Consider the following 24,707-nt stretch of genomic DNA (forward strand, 5'->3'; position numbering starts at 1 on the left):
ACCAACTGAGATTTTTATAGGAGTAGAAATCAAAAATATTCATGTTATTTTTGTCATAGATCGACTATTGTTATGTCCGAAATTCATGTTAGAAGTTGTTAAACACACCTTTATTCAATACATTGTTGGTTGAAAATTTTATGCCATAGTGAAGTAGTGCATTAGGGTAACATTACACTACTAGGAAAACCTTATACACAGAACTTTAGCAGTAGCGTGGGTCAAAAAAGCACGCTGATGCTAAGTAGCAGTAGCGCGCCTGTGCAAACCGCGCTGCAGATAAAGTTTTAGCAGTAGCGCATCTTGTTCTAAACACGTTACTACTAAAATTCCCACGGCTTAGCCGATAGGCTACACATAGTAGTAGCGACCTATATCAAACCGCGCTACTGCTACTTTCTTTGTAGCAACGCGTTTTAATAAGAACTAGTTGAATTAATAGAACTAGTTAGTAAGAACTTGTTGATATTTTTTTAGTTAAAGCATTTTTTCCCGCATCGACGTGGACGATGCCTATCCCGCATCCTCGTCGTCGAGTCGACGGAGGACGACACCTGTTTGACCAGATGGGCCATGTCTGAGACTGGGCTCCGTCGGGGTGGTACTGGGAGGCGCTACCTACCGGGGGGCGCAGGTTGGTGAGGAGCCAGCCTGTCGTTGACCCGAACCTTCTTTGGTGGCGGTCCAGAGGCTCGAGGACCCCGCAGAGGTGGTGCGTCACCGTGTCAGTGAGGAGGACGCGCACGTCCGTCGCTACTTGTTTGCGTTGGAGCACAGGTTCTCCAATACCTGGCAGGTTCTCCAAGGATCTCACTGGAGCTATGATCCTGTGATGGTTCCTTCTCTGTGGGTGTCCACCGCCTGCGTCGATACCCGTCATGTGCTAGGGTTTTAGTTGTATTAGTGATGTTATATGTATGACACTATTCGGGATGTATTAGTGATAATATTCGACGATGTACGGACGCATGAGATGATTTACTTTTGCTTATTGAATGCATGCTAATTTGAGTCCTATAAGATATTTTGAAATGTATATCTTGTGTTGCTCAAATAAGATATGTGCTTGCCCAAGTGGCCGGTCATGTTTGCAGGTTACACCTCCGAGTGGCCTATGTTTTGCCGGAGTGTTGATTCATTTCCGTTCTGGCAAATTTCAAGCGCTCGATATGTCCTATTTTAGCAAAGGTCATGCCGGATCTTTCCGTGAATTTTGGCATGACTTGTGCCAGAATATGTAGGAAATATCGAGTGCCCTGGATTTGTGTGTTGAGTATCCTGGTAGTTGTCTTCGATCGATTTTCAATTAATGTTTTAACTATGAACATAGGAAATGTCTGACGACGAAAAGGATTTCGGTATTTGCAAATACTGCGAAGACAAGCGCGACCTGTGCGACGAAATCTTCCTAGATGATGATAGGCGCTTCAGCATCAAGCTGGACGAGAATTTCGAAGTGGATACAGTAAGTCACAACGACAAGTATTTTTTCGTAATTAAGCATGGCATTTGCTTCATTTGCTTCAACTTATAATTTAAGCATGACATTAAGCATGACAAGTCTTTTTTTACTATTATACTAGCGTATCCCCTGCCATGCAAGAGTTTTTGTATTGGATAAGATAGGTTTCAGTCGTACTATGGACGAAAAGAAAGTTTACTTGAAGACAGGTTTCAGTCGTACTATGGACGAAAAGAAAGTTTACTTGAAGACCGAGCATGGTTATATTTTCCACGCAAAACTATACAATTCAGACGACTACACCTATTTTGGATGCAAAACATGGCGAACACTATGCAAGACTTATGCATTTGAGCCTGATATGGTTATCACCTTTGATATTCGTCCGGAAGATGATACTGAAGGTAATACCGACATCTGGGTCGATGTGCAGACGCCTCCAGTTATACCATTATGCAAGTTTCTCAACCATATTTATGTCTTTGATATTGTTTATTCAAAAATAGTTGACAACTAATTTGTATTGTCAGCTTATTTCGGTGCAAGCAAACATGTCCAGCGCTTGGTAGACAGGACCTACTACTGTCCCGGGGCTGAACTAAACTGCGAGGAGCTAAGTCATTATGTTTCATGGCTTGAGGATCTTGATACTGTCAAGGCAAATTTTCTTCATGCACTTAAAAATGTTAGTACTGAAAACGTGCGACCAATAGTGTTCGTAATGAACTACGGTCACATCTATTTAGGAAGGATGGTAATATTTTTACTATTTGTCCTCAGTGCATCTTTTCCGTACATTATTTTTGAAGCTAAACTTCATTGCTAAGTATGTTACCATACGATGTTCTTCAACAGGGACTCCCGATGAATGTTGTGCCTTATGGGATCGAGACTAAAGGTACCATGAGTATTATTAGCTTACGACCAAAATATCCTACAGATTACTTTAGTGCATTCAAGATTAGCGACGGATGCTTAATAGTGCAAGACTAGACCAAATGTGTGATGGAGAAGCGCAGAGAAGTACTAGGGGGCAGCAAACAGATGCGTTACCCATGATTAGGAGACAGGTTCATCTGCATGCTCCAACTTGATCAAGGAGGAGAGGTACACATGTTTTATGTTATTTTACCTAAGAGAGAGCAGCAGGAGTGATTAGCTAGCTAGAAATGAGTTTGAGGATGATGATGTGCTACACTATTACTATGATGATAAAATAGCTAGTGTTGGTGGTAATGACTATGTTGATTATTATTAGCTAGTGTTAGTGGTGATTAAATAAATACTGTTGGTGGTAATGACTATGATGATGATTAAATAGCTTGTGCTGGCGGATTAGATTCAAGTGGAGGCAACATGTGGTGCACATCGAAAGTACTACTAGTCCAAACTAGATCAAGTTTGGATTAGTAGTATACTTTTGACATGCACCACATATTGCCTCCACTTGAACCTAATTCACCTTCATTTGACACACTGTTATGGACATAATGATGTAAACCTCATAACTAATATTGTACCTGTTGGGGAACGTAGTAATTTCAAAAAATTTCCCACGCACACGCAAGATCATGGTGATGCAAAGCAACGAGGGGGGGGGGGGGGAGTATGATCTACGTACCTCGTAGATCGACAACGGAAGCGTTTGGTTGATGTAGTCGTACGTCTTCACGGCCCGACCGATCAAGCACCGAAACTACGGCACCTCCGAGTTTTAGCACACGTTCAGCTCGATGACGATCCCCGGACTCCGATCCAGCAAAGTGTCGGGGAAGAGTTCCGTCAGCACGACGGCGTGGTGACGATCTTGATGCACTACTGCTGCAGGGCTTCGCCTAAGCACCGCTACAATATTATCGAGGACTATGGTGGCAGGGGGCGCCGCACACGGCTAATGAATAGATCACGTGGATCAACTTGTGTCCTCTAGGGTGCCTCTGCCTCTGTATATAAAGGACCAAAAGGGGGGGAGGCTGGTCGGCCACATAGGGCGCGCCAGGAGAGTCCTACTCCCTCTGGGAGTAGGATTCCCCCCCCCCCCCAATCCTAGTTGGAATAGGACTTGTGGAGGGGGGAAAAGAGAGAGAGGGGGCCGGCCCCCTCTCCTTGTCCAATTCGGACCAAGGGAGGGGAGGGGCGCGCGGCCCACTATGGGCTGCCTCTTCTCTTTTCCACCAAGGCCCATCATGGCCCATATAGCTCCCGGGGGGTTCCGGTAACCTCCCGGTACTCCGGTAAAATCCCGATTTCACCCGGAACACTTCCGATATCCAAACATAGGCTTCCAATATATCAATATTTATGTCTCGACCATTTCGAGACTCCTCGTCATGTCCGTGATCACATCCGGGACTCCGAACAACCTTCGGCACATCAAAATGCATAAACTCATAATATAACTGTCATTGTAACCTTAAGCGTGCGGACCCTACGGGTTCGAGAACAATGTAGACATGACCGAGACACGTCTCCGGTCAATAACCAATAGCGGGACCTGGATGCCCATATTGGCTCCTACATATTCTACGAAGATCTTTATCGGTCAGACCGCATAACAACATACGTCGTTCCCTTTGTCATCGGTATGTTACTTGCCCGAGATTCGATCGTCGGTATTCCAATACCTAGTTCAATCTCGTTGCCGGCAAGTCTCTTTACTCGTTCTGTAATACATCATCCCGCAACTAACTCATTTAGTTCAATGCTTGCAAGGCTTAAGTGATGTGCATTACCGAGAGGGCCCAGAGATACCTCTCCGACAATCGGAGTGACAAAACCTAATCTCGAAATACGCCAACCCAACATGTACCTTTGGAGACACCTGTAGTACTCCTTTATAATCACCCAGTTACGTTGTGACGTTTGGTAGTACCCAAAGTGTTCCTCCGGTAAACGGGAGTTGCATAATCTCATAGTTATAGGAACATGTATAAGTCATGAAGAAAGCAATAGCAACATACTAAACGATCGGGTGCTAAGCTAATGGAATGGGTCATGTCAATCAGATCATTCTCTTAATGATGTGATCCCGTTAATCAAATAACAACTCTTTTGTCCATGGTTAGGAAACATAACCATCTTTGATTAACAAGCTAGTCAAGTAGAGGCATACTAGTGACACTCTGTTTGTCTATGTATTCACACATGTATTATGTTTCCGGTTAATACAATTCTAGCATGAATAATAAACATTTATCATGATATAAGGAAATAAATAATAACTTTATTATTGCCTCTAGGGCATATTTCCTTCAGTCTCCCACTTGCACTAGAGTCAATAATCTAGATCACATCACCATGTGATTAACATCGATAGTTCACATCATCATGTGATTAACACCCATAGTTCACATCGCCATGTGACCAACACCCAAAGGGTTTACTAGATTCAGTAATCTAGTTCACATCGCTATGTGATTAACACCCAAAGAGTACTAAGGTGTGATCATGTTTTGCTTGTGAGAGAATCTTAGTCAACGGGTCTGCCATATTCAGATCCACATGTATTTTACAAATTTCTATGTCAACAATGCTCTGCATGGAGCTACTCTAGCTAATTGCTCCCACTTTCAATATGTATCTAGACCGAGACTTAGAGTCATCTAGATTAGTGTCAAAACTTGCATCGGCGTAACCCTTTACGATGAACCTTTTTGTCACGTCCATAATCGAGAAACATATCCTTATTTCACTAAGGATAATTCTGACCGCTGTCCAGTGATCTACTCCTAGATCACTATTGTACTCCCTTGCCAAATTAGTGCAGGGTATACAATAGATCTGGTATACAGCATGACATACTTTATAGAACCTATGGCCAAGGCATAGGGAATGACTTTCATTCTCTTTCTATCTTCTGCCGTGGTCGGGCTTTGAGTCTTACTCAACTTCACACCTTGTAATACAAGCAAGAACTCTTTCTTTGACTGCTCCATTTTGAACTACTTCAAAATCTTGTCAAGGTATGTACTCATTGAAAAAACTTATCAAGCGTCTTGATCTATCTCTATAGATCTTGGAGCTCAATATGTAAGCAACTTCACCGAAGTCTTTCTTTGAAAAAACTCCTCTCAAATACTCCTTTATGCTTTACAGAATAATTCTACATTATTTCCGATCAACAATATGTCATTCACATATACTTATCAGAAATGTTGTAGTGCTCCCACTCACTTTCTTGTAAATACAGACTTCACCGCAAGTCTGTATAAAACTATATGCTTTGATCAACTCATCAAAGCGTATATTCCAACTCCGAGATGCTTGCACCAGTCCATAGATGGATTGCTGGAGCTTGCACATTTTGTTAGCACCTTTCGGATTGACAAAACCTTCTGGTTGCATCATATACAACTCTTCTTTAATAAATCCATTAAGGAATGCATTTTTGTTTATCCATTTGCCAGATTTCATAAAATGCGGAAATTACTAACATGATTCGGACAGACTCAAGCATACATACGAGTGAGAAGCTCTCATCGTAGTCAACACCTTGAACTTGTCTAAAACCTTTTGCGACAATTCTAGCTTTGTAGATAGTAACACTACTATCAGCGTCCGTCTTCCTCTTGAAGATCCATTTATTTTCTATGGCTTGCCGATCATCGGGCAAGTCAACCAAAGTCCATACTTTGTTCTCATACATGGATTATATCTCAGATTTCATGGCCTCAAACCATTTCGCGGAATCTGGGCTCATCATCGCTTCCTCATAGTTCGCAAGTTCGTCATGGTCTAGTAACATGACTTCCAGAACAGGATTACCGTACCACTCTGGTGCGGATCTCACTTTGGTTTACCTACGAGATTTGGTAGTAACTTGATCTGAAGTTACATAATCATCATCATTAGCTTCCTCACTAATTGGTGTAGTAGTCACAGGAACAGATTTCTGTGATGAACTACTTTCCAGTAAGGGAGTAGGTACAGTTACCTCATCAAGTTCTACTTTCCTCCCACTCACTTCTTTCGAGAGAAACTCCTTCTCTAGAAAAACTCCGAATTTAGCAACAAAAGTCTTGCCTTCGGATTTGTGATAGAAGGTGTACCCAACAGTCTCCTTTGGGTATCCTATGAAGACATATTTCTCCGATTTGGGTTTGAGCTTATTAGGATGAAACTTTTTCATATAAGCATCACAACCCCAAACTTTAAGAAACGACAACTTTGGTTTCTTGCCAAACCATAGTTCAGATTGTGTCGTCTCAATGGACTTAGATGGTGCCCTATTTAACGTGAATGCAGCTGTCTCTAATGCATAACCCCAAAACGATAGTGGTGGATCGGTAAGAGACATCATAGATCGCACCATATCTTAATAAAGTACGTTTATGATATTCGGACACACCATTACACTATGGTGTTCCAGGTGGCGTGAGTAGTGAAACTATTTCACATTGTTTTAATTGAAGACCAAACTCGTAACTCAAATATTTTACCTCTGCGATCATATCGTAGAAACTTTTATTTTCTTGTCACGATGATTTTCCACTTCACTCTGAAATTCTTTGAACTTTTCAAATGTTTCAGACTTATGTTTCATCAAGCAGATATACCCATATCTGCTCAAATCATATGTGAAGGTCAGAAAATAACGATACCTGCCACGAGCTTCAACACTCATCGGATCGCATACATCAGTATGTATTATTTCCAATAAGTCAGTTGCTCGCTCCATTGTTCCGGAGAACGGAGTCTTTAATCATCTTGCCCATAAGGCATGGTTCGCAAGCACCAAGTGATTCATAATCAAGTGATTCCAAAATCCCATCAGCATGGAGTTTCTTCATGCGCTTTACACCAATATGACCTAAACGGCAGTGCCACAAATAAGTTGCACTATCATTATTAACTTCGCATCTTTTGGTTTCAATATTATGATTATGTGTATCACTACGATCGAGATCCAACGAACTATTTTCATTGGTTGTGTAACCATATAAGGTTTTATTCATGTAAACAGAACAACAATTTATTCTCTTACTTAAATGAATAACCGTATTACAATAAACATGATCAAATCATATTCATGCTTAACGCAAACACCAAATAACACTTATTCAGGTTCAACACTAATCCCGAAAGTATAGGGAGTGTGTGATGATGATCATATCAATCTTGGAACCACTTCCAACACACATCGTCACTTCACCCTTAACTAGTCTCTGTTTATTATGCAACTCCCGTTTCGAGTTACTAATCTTAGCAACTGAACTAGTATCAAATACTGAGGGGTTGCTATAAACACTAGTAAAGTACACATCAATAACATGTATATCAAATATACTTATGTTCACTTTGCCATCCTTCTTATCTGCCAATCACTTGGGGTAGTTCCGCTTCCAGTGACCAGTCCCTTTGCAGTAGAAACACTTAGTCTCAGGCTTAGGACCAGACTTGGGATTCTTCACTTGAGCAGCAACTTGCTTGCTGTTCTTCTTGAAGTTCCCCTTCTTCCCTCTGCCCTTTTCTTGAAACTAGTGGTCTTGTATACCATCAACATTTGATGCTCTTTCTTGATTTCTACCTTCATCGATTTCATCATCATGAAAAGCTCGGGATTCGTTTTCGTCATCCCTTGCATACTATAGTTCATCACGAAGTTCTACTAACTTGGTGATGGTGACTAGAGAATTCTGTCAATCACTATTTTATCTGGAAGATTAACTCCCACTTGATTCAAGCGATTGTAGTACCCAGACAATCTGAGCACACGCTCACTAGTTGAGCGATTCTCCTCCATCTTTTAGCTATAGAACTTGTTGGAGACTTCATATCTCTCAACTCGGGTATTTGCTTGAAATATTAACTTCAACTCCTGGAACATCTCATATGGTCCATGACGTTCAAAACGTCTTTGAAGTCCCGATTCTAAGCTGTTAAGCATGGTGCACTAGACTATCAAGTAGTCATCATATTGAGCTAGCCAAACGTTTATAACGTCTGCATATGCTCCTGCAATAGGCCCGTCACCTAGCGGTGCATCAAGGACATAATTCTTCCGTGCAGCAATGAGGATAAACCTCAGATCACGGATCCAATCCACATCATTGCTACTAACATCTTTCAACACAATTTTCTCTAGGAACATATCGAAATAAACATATGAAAGCAACAATGCGAGCTATTGATCCACAACATAGATATGCTAATACTACCAGGACTAAATTCATGATAAATTAAAGTTCAATTAATCATATTACTTAAGAACTCCCACTTAGATAGACATCCCTCTAATCTTCTAAGTGATCACGTGATCCAAATCAACTAAACCATAACCGATCATCACGTGAAATGGATTAGTCTTCAATGGTGAACATCATTATGTTGATCATATCTACTATATGATTCACGCTTGACCTTTCGGTCTCCGTGTTCCGAGGCCATATCTGCATATGCTAGGCTCGTCAAGTATAACCCGAGTATTCTGCGTGTGCAAAACTGGCCTGCACCCGTTGTAGATGGACGTAGAGCTTATCACACCCGATCATCATGTGGTGTCTGGGCACGACGAACTTTGGCAACGGTGCATACTCAGGGAGAACACTTCTTGATAATTTAGTGAGAGATCATCTTATAATGCTACCATCAAAGAAAGCAAGATTAGATGCATAAAAAAGATAAACATCACATGCAATCAATATAAGTGATATGATATGGCCATCATCATCTTGCGCCTTTGATCTCCATCTCCAAAGTACTATCATGATCTCTATCGTCACCGGCATGACACCATGATCTCCATCATCTTGATCTATATCAATGTGTCGTCACACGGTCGTCTCGCCAACTATTGCTCTTGCAACTATTGCTATCGCATAGCGATAAAGTAAAACAATTATTTGGCGCTTGCATCTTATGCAATAAAGAGACAACCATAAGGCTTTTGCCAGTTGCCGATAACTTTAACAAAACATGATCATCTCATACAACAACTTATATCTCATCACGTTTTGACCATATCACATAACAACATGCCCTGCAAAAACAAGTTAGATGTCCTCTACTTTGTTGTTGCAAGTTTTACGTGGCTGCTACGGGCTGAGCAAGAACCGTTCTTACCTCGCATCAAAAAACCACAATGATAGTTTGCCAAGTTGGTGCTGTTTTAACCTTCGCAAGGACCGGGCGTAGCCACACTCGGTTCAACTAAAGTTGGAGAAACTGTCACCCGCTAGCCACCTTTGTGCAAAGCACGTTGGGAGAACCGGTCTCGCGTAAGCGTACGCGTAATGTCGGTCCGGGCCGCTTCATCCAACAATACCGCCGAACCAAAGTATGACATGCTGGTAAGCAGTATGACTTATATCGCCCACAACTCACTTGTGTTCTACTCGTGCATATAACATCAACACATAAAACCTAGGCTCGGATGCCACTGTTGGGGAACGTAGTAATTTCAAAAAATTTCCTACGCACACGCAAGATCATGGTGATGCAAAGCAACGAGGGGGGGAGTATGATCTACGTACCTCGTGGATCGACAATGGAAGCGTTTGGTTGATGTAGTCATACGTCTTCACGGCCCGACCGATCAAGCACCGAAACTACGGCACCTCCGAGTTTTAGCACACGTTCAACTCGATGACGATCCTCGGACTCCGATCCAGCAAAGTGTCGGGGAAGAGTTCCGTCAGCACGACGGCGTGGTGACGATCTTGATGCACTACTGCTGCAGGGCTTCGCCTAAGCACCGCTACAATATTATCGAGGACTATGGTGGCAGGGGGCGCCGCACACGGCTAATGAATAGATCACGTGGATCAACTTGTGCCCTCTAGGGTGCCTCTGCCTCTGTATATAAAGGACCAAAAGGGGGGAGGCTGGTCGGCCACATAGGGCGCGCCAGGAGAGTCCTACTCCCTCTGGGAGTAGGATTCCCCCCCCCCCAATCCTAGTTGGAATAGGACTTGTGGAGGGGGGAAAAGAGAGAGAGGGGGCCGGCCCCCTCTCCTTGTCCAATTCGGACCAAGGGAGGGGAGGGGCGCGCGGCCCACTATGGGCTGCCTCTTCTCTTTTCCACCAAGGCCCATCATGGCCCATATAGCTCCCGGGGGGTTCCGGTAACCTCCCGGTACTCCGGTAAAATCCCGATTTCACCCGGAACACTTCCGATATCCAAACATAGGCTTCCAATATATCAATCTTTATGTCTCGACCATTTCGAGACTCCTCGTCATGTCCGTGATCACATCCGGGACTCCGAACAACCTTCGGTACATCAAAATGCATAAACTCATAATATAACTGTCATCGTAACCTTAAGCGTGCGGACCCTACGGGTTCGAGAACAATGTAGACATGACCAAGACACGTCTCCGGTCAATAACCAATAGCGGGACCTGGATTCCCATATTGGCTCCTACATATTCTACGAAGATCTTTATCGGTCAGACCGCATAACAACATACGTCGTTCCCTTTGTCATCGGTATGTTACTTGCCCGAGATTCGATCGTCGGTATTCCAATACCTAGTTCAATCTCGTTGCCGGCAAGTCTCTTTACTCGTTCTGTAATACATCATCCCGCAACTAACTCATTTAGTTGCAATGCTTGCAAGGCTTAAGTGATGTGCATTACCGAGAGGGCCCAGAGATACCTCTCCGACAATCGGAGTGACAAAACCTAATCTCGAAATACGCCAACCCAACATGTACCTTTGGAGACACCTGTAGTACTCCTTTATAATCACCCAGTTACGTTGTGACGTTTGGTAGTACCCAAAGTGTTCCTCCGGTAAACGGGAGTTGCATAATCTCATAGTTATAGGAACATGTATAAGTCATGAAGAAAGCAATAGCAACATACTAAACGATCGGGTGCTAAGCTAATGGAATGGGTCATGTCAATCAGATCATTCTCTTAATGATGTGATCCCGTTAATCAAATAACAACTCTTTTGTCCATGGTTAGGAAACATAACCATCTTTGATTAACAAGCTAGTCAAGTAGAGGCATACTAGTGACACTCTGTTTGTCTATGTATTCACACATGTATTATGTTTCCGGTTAATACAATTCTAGCATGAATAATAAACATTTGTCATGATATAAGGAAATAAATAATAACTTTATTATTGCCTCTAGGGCATATTTCCTTCAGTACCAACATTTGTATGATGGCGCATAAATACACTAAAAATAAAAAAATAAAAAAGAATACTAGTAGCGATGGAGAAAAAACACGCTGCCAGTAGTTACATTAGCAGTAGCGTGGGAGTGAACAAACGCTGCAGCTATTTGTCCTAGCAGTAAGCAATAGCTGTAGCGCCTTATTAGTAGCGCGCCTACCCGCGCTACTAGTGAGCACAAAACCAGCGCTACTGCTAGGGTTTTCCCTAGTAGTGTTAGCTTCAGCTTCGCTCCTGTCTGTGTAATTTCCAGTCCTTCCCACTCTAGCATCATACCTCAATCACTTCCACTTTATCACCACCGTCATTCGCTAGATCCAGCTCCGCCTTGACCTCTGCATGAGGTGTATCGAAATCGTCAAGGGGAGCACTCAAATGTACGGCATTCTCCTCCAACATTTCGGTATATGTTGAGTGCATGTTTTGGCTACAAAATTCAATAGTCAAAGCATAAACAAGTGCTTCAAAGTCGAACCAAAGATCACCGGAGTGTTTCAAGCAAAAGAACTTTTTTACCTCCCGTACGTTTTCATCGAACACGTGGTAGGCGTGATCGGTTGAGTGCCTATGATCGGGGAGAACGTGGCCGGCCGGAGGCGGAGGAGTACCCCGACCCCTTGCTGCGAGCGCCTTCTTCCTCGGGGGCGTGCCGGTGTAGGCGGCCTTCTTCCTCACGTCGGCGGCCGCGGCAGGAGGAACTGGAGCCGAGGGGGGGGGGGGAGTGGTGCTGCGCCGGCCACGCCTCCTTGTACGAGGTGATTCTCTTGCCGCCACCGCCGTAAGGTGTTGGCATGGGCCGTCATGCACAATCGAGGGAGGCGCGGGAGGACGGAGCGGCGGCATACTTGGTGGCAGCGGCGCATGAAATGCTGCGCCTGGAGCCTACGGGTACTCCATAGGGTTGGTTGGCAGCGCGGCGAGGAGACGGTGATATCGGAGGCGGCGGCAAGGAGTAAGGTGGGAATGGAAGGGGGTGGAAGTTCCTTCGCGCCGATGATAGTGGAACCATTAAAAAGAGGGAGGGATCCGCAGGATCCTAGATTTTTTTTAGCGAATGGCCGATTTTACGGGATCTGTTCGAGGCAAAAAAAGACATCATCCGTTAAATCGGCGGTTATTTTACCGGATGACCTTTTTTGTGGGATCTGCTAGAGATGCTCTTATTGTTCAGGGATCAACGGTACAAGGACGAGCCAAACAGCAAGTGTAAATGAAGCAAATGCGCTTTCAGCAAAGTAAATCGTACTTTAAATCGAAGTGGATATGGTGGAGCCCGGCGGTCATACGCTTATAGGATTTGTGCCGGTTAAATAAAAACTCGTAGTTAGCGTCAGAGGTAATGACTGGTTGTAAATAAACCGTAGGCCCACTCTTCAGTACCGGTTCGTCATAAAACCAAACCGACTTCTTCTCCAGGGAAAACAGAGGAGGCGGGGCAGCGACGGTGACAACGGACGGGGACGGAGACGACAGATGTCAACGGGGCTCTCCAAGGAGGATCATCAGTGCGCCGGCGGCTACGCACCGGAGCGGCCGCGGGAGCGGGGCTTGCAGAGGAACTCCCCCATTGCTGCCTTATCTGCAACTGAATGAAGGCGCGTGAGCTCAAGGACCAATAGGCGCCTAGGATGGAAAGAATCGAACTGATACCTGCCGTTGGCGGTGGGGGTGGGCATTACAACAAAGGCCCGGTGGCGCTTCTCGTCGGTTGCCTAGCGCAGGAGGTTCCGCAGGGGGATGCGAGGTAGAGCGTGGACCATGGAGTAGAGGAGCTCAGGGATGCTCGTGCGGCTTGGCACCGGAGCCCGACGGCAATGTCCGCCAAACTTGCGCCGATGGATATGGTGACGGGAAGAGGATGCACGGGGACGGGGTGAGACCTCGCGTTTCCGGCGATGCGGACGCGCTGCAGGGGTCTTTTTTTGACGCGAACAGCAGGAGCTCTGCCTTTGCATTATAGAAGAAAAGAAGTCATACAAGAAAGGGCAGACCACCCATTGAAAGGCGGGTCATCTCCCAACACAACACACAGTTTAAAACCGAACGGAACCGAAGATTACATTGAAAACTCTAAGCGCCTACTCCTCTTATGGCCTCGTTGAAACAGTTGACGTCATCTCTGATTATTCCAGCCAGCGCAGAGGCCGGCAGCTCCTTTTGCTCGAATACTCTTCGGTTCCGTTCTTTCCAAAGATTCCAGACGATGTACACAGACAGGGTCATTTCTTCCCTGACCCGCTCCCTCGGCTCGCGGGCGGAACAAAATCTCCTCCACCATTCATCAATGGATTGGGCCTCGTCGGCCATAGCACACAAGGCGGGGTAGTTCTGCTGGAACTGAAACCAAACTTCCTTGGCAAAAGAGCAGTGCAGCGCGATATGTTTAGCAGTTTCCGCTTCTTGGTCACATAGCTTACAGAGGCCATTGTGAGGGCATCCTCTTGCCTGAAGTCTGTCAGCAGTCCAATTCCTGTTCTGAAGCAGGAGCCACATGTAGAATCTCACCTTCCCCTCGACCTTGCTAGTCCACACTCGGGCCAGCTGCGGCTTTTCCACCCGAGCGATAAACTGGGCATCATATGCCGAGGCAGCCGAGTATGCACCATTGGCTGTGAACCTCCAAACAATGGTGTCCTTTTCTAACGACAGGTTCGTCAGCTGCACCCCATTCCAAAGCTTGACAAATTGTTCCAGTTGCTCCTCATTATTCATCCTGTGGAGCCCTTTCATCCACCTTCCGTTATGCAAGCCCTCTCGCACCGAGATCTTTTTGAACCGTGCCAGTTTGAAGACGGCAGGAGCCACCACCATTGGCGCCACGCCGTCCAGCCACCGGTCCATCCAGAAGCTAGCCACACTACCATCACCCAGGGAGATCGTTGTACAACTGCCTGTCCAGATTGTCACAAGGTGTGGCCGACCCCTTCCATGGCCTGTCACAATTATCCCACTTAAACCATTCCCAACGCAATCGCAGCGCACGACTGAAGCACTCAATGTTTTTAACGCTCAGCCCTCCATATTTTTTGGGCGAGCAGACTAGCTTCCAGTTTACCAAGCTTTTCCCACCGATCGACACATCGTCCGCCTCCCATAGGAAGTTTTTCCTCAACTTATCAATCCTCTTGATCAACCATTTGTCCGGAGGGAAGGCCGTCAGGAAATACGTGGCCGTAGCCGTGACCACGGAGTTGGTATATATCAGCCTTCCCATTCTATTAAGCATCCTACCCTTTCGCGGGGCCAGTTTGCCGGCAATCTTGTCAATCAGCGGCTGCATCTCAGCCCTCCTTGGCTTTCTCACACCTAGCGGCAAACCCAAGTACTGGCACGGGAAGACACCCATCTGCCCACCGAAATCAGTCATGAGAGGCAGAAGATCAATGCCCGTGCAGGATACCGGATATGCCACTGTCTTGTGAATGTTGGCTTTTAAACCCGAAGCATCAGCAAACAACTTGAGAATTGCTTGAACCGCAACAAAGTCGGAACGCATGGGGTTGACGAACAGGGCCACATCGTCGGCGTAGAAGCTGGACCGAAAACGCGCCAGCCGGGTATGCAGCGGCGAGAGGATGCCATTTTCGGTGGCCAGGGAGAATAGGCGCTGGAGCGGCTCCATAGCGATGATGAACAGCAAGGGGGACAGGGGATCCCCCTGTCGCAATCCCCTTTTATGCAAAATCGGCAATCCCGGCGAGCCATTAAGCAGCACTCTCGAAGAGGAGGACGAGAGAATCAGGGAAATCATGTCACGCCACCTCTGACCAAACCCCATGGCCTCCATCACCTCAAGCAGGAAACCCCAACAGACTGAATCAAAAGCCTTGGCAATATCGAGCTTGAGGAACACAAGGGGTGCCTTCGAGCTGTGAGCGGCCTTGATCACATTCTTTACATACAGAAAGTTGTCCTGAATTGCTCGCCCTTGAATGAAAGCACTCTGATTATTAGTGACCAGATGAGCTATCTCAGGTGCCAGTCGCGCAGCTAACATCTTGCTGACCATCTTTGGGATACTGTGCATGAGGCTGATAGGCCGGAAATCACACGCATCTTGCACACCCTCTCTCTTAGGCAAAAGCACAATATTGGCCGTGTTGAGAATGCTCCAGTTTTGCCCTCTTAGAGTATGCACACAGTTGACGGCCGCAAGCAGATCGCTCTTGATCGTCGCCCAAGCTGCCTTGAAAAAAGCCCCGGTGAAACCATCGGGCCCCGGCGCCTTCTCACCATGAGTGTCTTGTATCGCTGCAAGCAGCTCCTGCTCAGAAAAGGGAGCCTCAAGGTGACTTAGATCTCTTCTCGGCAACCCCAACATTTCCCAATTGAGGCTGGCGGAGCGGGTGAACGGCGCCCCCAGAAGCCCCTTGAATCTGTCATGTAGAATCTTGGACTTGGCCTCATGGTCATAAACTGGGCCGTCAGCCCCATTCAGCACCGGGATGAAATTCTTCCGCCGCCTCCCTGAAGCTCTTTGGTGAAAGAACCGAGTACTTGCATCACCTTCTCGAATTTCAGTCAGTCTTGATTTTTGTCGCCATTTCGCTCGGTCCACCGCCGCAAACCCCAAAAGCTTTGTCTTGAGCCGCGCACGCAGATTTCTCTCTGCCATCGACAACTCCCTTTCCTCTTGAGCTAAGTCCAGACTGAAAATCACATCGCTTGCAAGTGCCGAAACAAAAACAGCCCAACGACTCCTCTGCTTGTCCCACAACTTCAGAGCTTTTGCGGTTCGAGAAAGCTTGGTGTGCAACACGCGAATGGGGTCGCCCGAACTGACCTCCTTTTCCCAGGCTCGCTGCACAATCTGAGCAAAGTCCGGGCACTTTAGCCAGTGGTTTTCGAAATGAAAGGCTCTGTTGTTTGACCTCTCCATTCTTCTTAGCACCAAAGGACAGTGATCTGAGATATTAGTCGATACAGGTGACAGTTGTAGATGAGGGAAGGCAGCCTCCCAGTCACTGGTGACCATGATCCTGTCAATCTTGGTGAGCGTAACGTCCTCTCGCTCATTTGACCAAGTGAATCTTCGCCCAAGCAATGGAAGGTCGATCAGCTCAAGATCATCAATCGCAGCCCTGAATCTTCCCATCATCCGCAGATTGATATTACTGTTACTCTTGTCTCTCGCTCTGCAAATCATGTTGAAATCGCCCAGAACCATCCATCTTGGTAGCATATGCAGCTTGATCCTCTTCAGCTCCTCAATGAACAAGACTTTTTCATCTTCAGATTGCGGCCCATATACACCAGTTATCGACCAACTCACTCCGTCAGTCCTACTCCTTACTGTTCCTGACACAGAATGCAACCCAACAGCCAACGGCTCAGCTATAATTTCATGGTCATCACAACAGGCGATCAGGATCCCTCCTCTGGAGCCAACAGCTGGTAGGGAGATGAAATTTTCAGCAAATCGCGGCCCGAGAGTTTCAAGCACCAGCCCTCTGCTCATGTCGCTGATCTTTGTTTCTGCTGCAGGGGTCTCACAGGTGGCAAGGGTGGACGTGGCGTGGCGTGCGGGCATTGCTCTACACGTGAGTGCGCAGGTGGCTGCCATACATGCGCTCTTCACTGTGCGCGGAGCGGCGCTCGGTGCGGGAGGTGGAGGAAGCGGTCCTCTAGATGAAGCTCTCCCGGGGTGCATGCGCTGCTGCTCGGTGAGCACGGCGACGCTGCCAAGAGGGACGGGCTGGGTGCAGCTAGGAGAGCCGGAGAGATCACGCTCTCAAGGTGGTCGACGCAATGCTTTGGCGCTCGGGAGGACGAACTAGAGGAAATGGAGGGGGTCCGTAGCAATGCACTGGCGTTCTACTAATCACCTTTAGTGTCTTTAACTTGTTTCATATTAAATGCCTTGTCCTTGCTTGTTTGCTTGCTTGTGGATTGTTTGTGGGCTTGCGAGCACGTTCAAAGTACTCACCTAGCTTATCATGCAAGATGCAGGAGAAGTCGTAGTTGTGGACGTCGAGGGTGCCAACTAGGAAGTGTCCTAGCAATCCCCCGTTGGATTGGAGTCGCTTCACTGTCACGTCGTTCCACTGTATTAGTCCTCCTACGTTAGTAGTATTCCGCAACATGAGGTACCTATCTGGTATATATTTCTTAGCCAGTTAGCACACCATACAACATGAGGTACCTATGAACCTCTGAATATTACCATTGAGTTATTTGGTACTTACAGTAGTATGAGGATTGATGTCGGCAAGCTTGAGGGCATGCAATATTGCATCTATATTCGGTTTGCACAGGATTGGTGACCTTGGCAGCTCAACCCCAGGCTCTGGATGAGCCAGGTGCTTCATTATATCGAAGATCTCAACTTTTTCAGATGGCACAGGGTAGGCGATGTCGGGTTTAGTGTCTCAAAGCACAAAACCCCCTCAAAGCAGTCCTCAATCCCAAGCCTCTTTTGTGCCCTCGAAGCATGGAGGTTATCACCATTCGTGAACACCTAGCAGCACAACACAATTACATGGTCATGCTTGCATCCTAACACTTGGTTTCTGATGAAAAGTTCCGGGCTTGCGCGATGCATACGAGTTTGCAGATAGGTAAGCTGAGGAGGATGTTCCTGAGCACCCAGTCAGGCTTCTTTTCCAAGGCCAACCGTCCATGAACAAAGCCGCAAAACAAATGAAACAGTCAAGAATCTGGCATTCCATTCTTTTTTGCCCAAATTATGCCCAAAACAAACACCGAAACAACAAGTTTGGCGAGAAGCCGACAAGCAGGTAGTACCCATGGAAATCATCATAGTCGAACTGGTACGCAACGGCCTGCATCAAAGATCACAAGAGACATCCATGGTCAATACTAGAGACAAACAAAAGAACTAGGCTTTACGGTGGATTCAGATCATACGGACCCGCGGACCGGCCATGGTGGTTCCATAGTGCTAGAAGAGCAGGATCCAGAGCTCGAGGTTGACGCTCTTGTCGACGCCGAGCTTCTCGACCATGTATTCTAGGCCAACAAGTCACTTGGAGAAACACACACATCACTTATATAGACAATCTAGAATTATCTATTTACTTGCATGTGAGATAAGGTAGACAATCATATACATTTGTAGATCTCTCTACAAAGATATTAAAGGTTATGCCAAAACAAATAAATACACCAATATATCTAAATGGTAAAATTAGTTTACAAAGAAATAAAATTTTGTCTATGTAACATTATGTATTTAGAAATATCTCCAAAAAATCTCAATTAAAACATAGCTTTTACAACTAAATACATTTCAAGCTCATCACAAGTTTCTTATAATAACCAAATTACAATCATAACAAGAATTTGTACTTAATATTTTTTAATATGGTTCTTTAGCTAATTTTAGTATGCATAATACCATAAATATTTTTATAAGACTATGTGACGAGAAAACAATTATAGAGGATTAAAAAAGTTCAGTATAAACAAGTGACATCACTTTATTCTAAGTAGTCATGGTCGTCTCTACCGGACTGGAGTAGAATTTAATATATAAACATATAAACCTTGTACTAAATGTGACTTACCTACGCCAGTGGAGGAAATTCATCATCCACATAACCAGCCCCGATCATTCCTCCATAATCCTCTTGAACTCCGCCCTCATCTTTGACATCATCTCAGACCTCCTCTCCTTCAAGATGGACTACCTCGCCTTCAAAATACGGAGTTTGGCATACCAGAGAGCCCTCTTGTCACGCCTGTCACGAGCAGCTGACTCATCCCTCTCTTGTTGTGTACCATAAGCAGCTTGATATGTGACTCTCTGCTGGTGTGCGCCATGCTCAAAACTAGGAAATTTTAGGACCTGATAATGAGAAAAATGCAATACTAAGCAAACATATCACAACCAGTAGTTTTCTAAACAAACAATATTATAGTACTAGCAAACATATGACAACAGTTGACAAATAATAATAAATGCTATTCTTAATACAGACACATCTAGTTATAAGTTGTTATCTCAATGAAATGCACCCAATATAAGTAGTATTAGACGCATTCAGACGATGTGATGTGAAAACCATGGCTTATAACATGGAAACGAGCAAACCAGAGACAAAACAAGCACTTGCATAATTCTTTCTAAACATGTTAGAGGCAAGCAAATTTCATATAAGATGTACTCAAAACTGGTTTAAAGTGATTTTTATTATCCCAAAATAAAGAGAACAATGTAAATAAGGATGTGGATAGATGGCATGTTCTACTCCCCGATTTCTTTCCAGAAGTGGAGGTCCATTATGTGCCATCTGATTATCATCGTAGAGTACAAGGACCTCAAGTGCTGCGATGCTTGCTTCAACTCCCTGCAGCTCTTGATCAATCCGCTCCAGGGATGCGTCAAGCATGGTGTTGAAGGACGTCTCTAGTGCCGTCTTGGCACTAGACTTGCACTTCAACAATTCTGGATTAACCAATATGAATCCATGCCTTCTTGGATGGGTCTTCACATTGATCTTTGCTGCTTCTTAAATGGGGGCTTGCTCATCCAATTGAAATCGAACAAGACCAGCTTGATGTATCTCAGTGATGTGCAGATCTTGAACGCAGCATCAACATCAGCAAGGCTGGAAACTATTCTGACTTGGGCCATGGTGGGATATCCTCCTGCAAAAGAAACAACTTCTTTCATACGAACCCTAGGTGCTAAGAGAGGAGGAAGATGTGCGAGGAGGAAGAGTATGAGGAGGAGCGCCTTCTGGCTTCTGGCGGCAGAGAAGGACGGCGGCGCTCGCGGACGGGGACGCGGACAGCGACGGAGGATGGGGACGCGGCGGCGGGAGGCGGAGGCGGAGGCGGAGGCTAGGGTTTGAGACGAGGGAGGAAGCGAGGGCGAGGCTGCTAGGTTTTTTTTGAGTGGTTGCTAGGTTTTGAGGGGAGGGGCGGCGGCTAGTAGTTGGGCTGGGCCGCGGCTAGCCGTTGGGCACACGATGACTTGTTAGTTGTTACAAACCAACAAGGGACTTTGAGCTGTCACACAATTCCAAGATGTTGTATAAATATGTCTATTTCCAGTTAAATATGTCTAAATTCCAGGACGTTATATTCTAAATAAAAAATATCTATTTTCAGTTAAATATGTCTCCATTTTCTCCCAAGTGTTGTATAAATACAATCATAACAAAAATGTTTTACTTAATACTTTATATGAATGGAAATGCATATGTACGAACACATGCAGGTACATATCTTATCTCAGTCATCCACTGGGGCAAGGTTACTTCGAGATCTGTCCAAACCACATGAATTTGACTTTCTAGAATTTCTACATTAGTGAAATAATATAAATGGCGACGAGACCACGAGACCATCGGGACATGACACAGAGGCAAATATGTCACGGTTTCATGCTGGATACCCTAGGCCCACTCACCTACACTTGTAGACTTCGTCAGACAAAGGAAACACCCACCCTGCACCATACTCCAGATTCTTTTTTGGTTCTTGGTTGCATATTCGATGTAGATTGGATATAGATTCCCTAGATTTTCTTTATTTTTTTTGTCTACCAGTTTATAGTAAAGATGCATTCTTAGAGAAATCAACTCGTCGATCTGGTCAAGGGATTTTGTTAGCATTCTTGCTTTCACATTGTTCATTTGAAGATAGCTCAATTGTCCATTCTGGACGATCTACCATTTACGTGTGCAATCATTAGCTGCCAATTATTTCCTTTGTTGATATGCAACATGTTTCTTGTTAGTAGTCTGTTTTACTTATCAGTACTCGTTTATGCATATCATTCCCTTTCCCGCCGCCTCTTCTGCTCTGTGTGATCTATGGGTTGTAACTGAATGAGGGGTGATATGGATCCATCATCAGTGCAATATATAATTAAGCATCTTTAATCTTGTTAGTTGACGTAAATATAGCTCTAAACAAAGACTATTAGTACTACACATAATTAAGCATAGCCGCCACGGTGCCCTGCCGCCCTATGCCGCACCGTCGTCCAATGAGATGTAGAGGCTGAGCTCGTCGCCCTCATCAAGCACTACATTGTTGTAGTGCCTGAAGTAGTGGCAGCGCCAGAGCTTTGTGAAGCCTCAAACAGCTTCTCCCGAGCCAGGAGCCACTCTTGCTCCTCGCATTGAGTCTCGAGTGGGGTGGATGGCACCCTCGTTCTACATTTCGTGCTCATCAATCTCTTGCAGCTGGGGCTCCATGAACATCATTACAAGTTGAGTATGAGCCCACCCTGCAACTCGGACTTTTAGCTCGAGCCAAATCAAGCTCGCTCATTTTATAATGCAAGCTGAACCAAGATGCTCTGTAATGTCAAATAGTACTAGCATAGCAGGTCTATTGCCCCGTGAACGGAGTTACAGCGAGGTTCAGAACATTTTATTTCTTATTACAAGGGACAAACATAACGAAAGTGGCATCAGTTCCCTTAACGATTACAACAATTTTCTCTTGGTCTAATCAGCATGTCTACTGTCAGACAAACAGATACTGGATCTGGTCGTCTCATGTGCCCTTTGCCCAAAACCATGAGTCAGTTCATGAGGGATTTTAAGCGATCACCGATGTCTCGATTCCAACTTTGCTCGATTTCCTGACGTCCTCATCCTTCACAGCCTCCTCCCACAGTTCTGGAAACGCTTCCTTCATGTTGTGGAGGCTTTCCAAGGCATGGTCAGCACCTTTAATCTTTTCAGAAGTTCCAACCTGGTACATCGATTCAACAACACATTCACATTAGCAACTCAATCATCAACCAAACTTGAGCGACAATAACCGGAGGCAGGATTTTACCAGGACAGTGTGCATTCCGATTTGCTTCCCGGCCTGGATGTTCCTGACGCTGTCATCAAAAAATATCTGGTGGATGTCCCGTATTCAGTTAGCACACCATATAACATGAGGTACCTATGAATCTCTGAATATGACCGTTGAGTTATTTGGCACTTACAGTAGTCTGAGGATTGATGTCGGCAAGCTTGAGGGCATGCAGCATTGCATCTATATTCGGTTTGCACAGGATTGGTGACCTTGGCAGCTCAACCCCAGGCTCCGGATGAGCCAGGTGCTTCATTATATCAAAGATCTCAACTTTGCTGGCTGGCGCAGGAGTGGGCGGTGGCGGGTTCAATGTCTCAAAGCACAGAACTCCCTCAAAGCAGTCCTCGATCCCAAGCCTCTTCATGGCCCTCGAAGCATGGAGCCTGTCACCATTCGTGAACACCTAGCAGCACAGAAAAAATTACATGGTTATGGTTGCATCCTAACACTTGGGTTCTGATGAAAAGTTTCGGGATTTCGCGATGCGTACGAGTTTGCGGATTGGTAGGCTCAGAAGGATGTTCCTGAGCACAGGGTCAGGCTTGAGCTTTTCGTAGGCCAACCTTCCATGAACAAAGCTGCAGAACAAATGAAACAGTCAAGACTCTGGAATTCCATTATTTTTGCCCAAATTACACTGAAACAACAAGTGTGTAGAGAAACCGGCAGGCAGTACCCATGGAAATCATCATAGTCGAACTGGTACCCGACAGCCTACATCAAAGGTTCAGAGGAACAAGGTAAGAAGAGTAGAAACAAACAAAAGAACGGGTCTAAAATCTATTCTGTGGAGTGTGGATTGAAACGACACGGCACGCACCCGCAGACCGGCCATGGTGGTTCCGTACTGCTTGTACAGCAGGATGCAGAGCTCGTGGCTGATGCTCTTGTCGATGCCGAGCTTCTCGACCATGTATTCTGGAGCACCAGGAAGCCAATTTTAGTCAGAGAGCAGCAACAACTCATGAACACCATATATACATAGACAGATCAGAAATGCATCCAGACATCTCTACCTGCAAACTGATGTGCCAGTGCAGATTTTCAGTAGAACTAACAAGCAGAGTTTGGCTTATCTATGTACCTTGGATGTTCTTCATGACGTCGAGGCCGATGCCTGATCCCACCGGGTAGAGCGTGTCATCAAGGTCTGAAAAAAAGAGAAAAAAGAACACACACACACAAAGGCATAGCATGCATCAGACGTGCAGTACCACCCAAGATGTTCTGAAACTGAAATTAGCCTGACAGAGAGAGATATCTGGCAGCAGCAGAGGGAAGAGAGACAAAGTAGTACCGAAGAGGAGGCAGTCGCAGGTGGGGCGGCCGTCGTCGCCGTACTTGGCTCCCTCGTGGCCCATTTCGACCGGCCGGCCGATCTGCAAGAACCAACGCCCAATCAGTCAGCGAATCAATCCACGGCCGGGGACGCGGTCCAGATCTCTAAACAGAATCCAATCTGCGGCGTCGCATTACAGGCCCCAGCGCGCGCGGCGGCGCCGGGTAGAACGGGGGCGTCGCCGGCGAGAAGAGAAACAGGACGGCCGGGCGCGGAGGGGAAGAGATTGAAGTGCAGATCACTCAGCGCGTACTTACCAGAAAGATTAGTTGGCCTGCGCGGAGTGAGCGAAGAAGATGGCACCGGGCGGAGACGGCAGAGGCAGATGCGCGGGGATGGGAACCGTCTCGGTGAGGACGGAAAATGGCGGGTTGGGGAGGAAGGAAATGGGGGATGGCGAGGGCGCTGGTATATGTAGACCGGACCGGCGGAGGCGCGTCGGCGGCGTGGGTGGACGGAGGAGGAAGCTGGGAAGAAGGTGACGTTTGGTACCGGAAAAGTGGAACCGTCCCGTCAAGCGTGGTGCTAGCAGAGTAGCAGTACAAAACCGACAAAAAAATGGTAAATCTCCAAGGAAAAACGAAATTATTTACTCCTCCCCAATTAGTATTTTTTTTCCCAAAAAGAACCAGATCTACTTATAAACATTCACCGAAGATACAAAGCGCCTTAAACATAATTAAAATTGCACCTCATTAGTATTTTTTCCAAAAATAACCAGATCTACTTATAAACATTCACCGAAGATACAAAGTGCCTTAAACATAATTAAAATTGCATCGAGATCCATGGATCACCGAACAACCATTGGCATCACCAGAACGAGCCGCCGACGCGCCGCTCCCAACATGAGCCGACCTGACCTTGTCGACAGCCGGAAAGTCTCCGTGCACGTGCCCCTAAGGACCAATGCCCTGGAGCCGCAATCGTCACCGTTGAATCCTTGAATAGATCTGAAGAACCTGACACCAAATATCGCCGTTGCAT

General features: G+C 45.8%; 1 protein-coding gene across 1 annotated transcript; it reads right to left on the minus strand.

Moving 5' to 3' along the window:
• Positions 1–21,869: 21,869 nt before the first annotated feature.
• Positions 21,870–24,225, minus strand: LOC125546344 (suppressor of disruption of TFIIS). Its single transcript, XM_048710588.2, has 9 exons — positions 23,978–24,225; positions 23,679–23,760; positions 23,466–23,531; positions 23,202–23,299; positions 23,058–23,095; positions 22,872–22,959; positions 22,512–22,784; positions 22,355–22,420; positions 21,870–22,267 (listed from the first exon to the last, which is right to left on the minus strand). The coding sequence occupies exons 2-9, from the start codon at positions 23,740–23,742 to the stop codon at positions 22,112–22,114; spliced, it is 849 nt and encodes a 282-aa protein (XP_048566545.1). The 5' UTR covers positions 23,743–23,760; positions 23,978–24,225; the 3' UTR covers positions 21,870–22,111.
• Between the last annotated feature and the right edge of the window lie 482 nt (positions 24,226–24,707).

The sequence above is a fragment of the Triticum urartu genome, chromosome 3A (assembly GCF_056163025.1).
Source record: "Triticum urartu cultivar PI428250 chromosome 3A, HENAU_Tu73, whole genome shotgun sequence".
NCBI classification, from domain to species: Eukaryota; Viridiplantae; Streptophyta; class Magnoliopsida; order Poales; family Poaceae; genus Triticum; species Triticum urartu.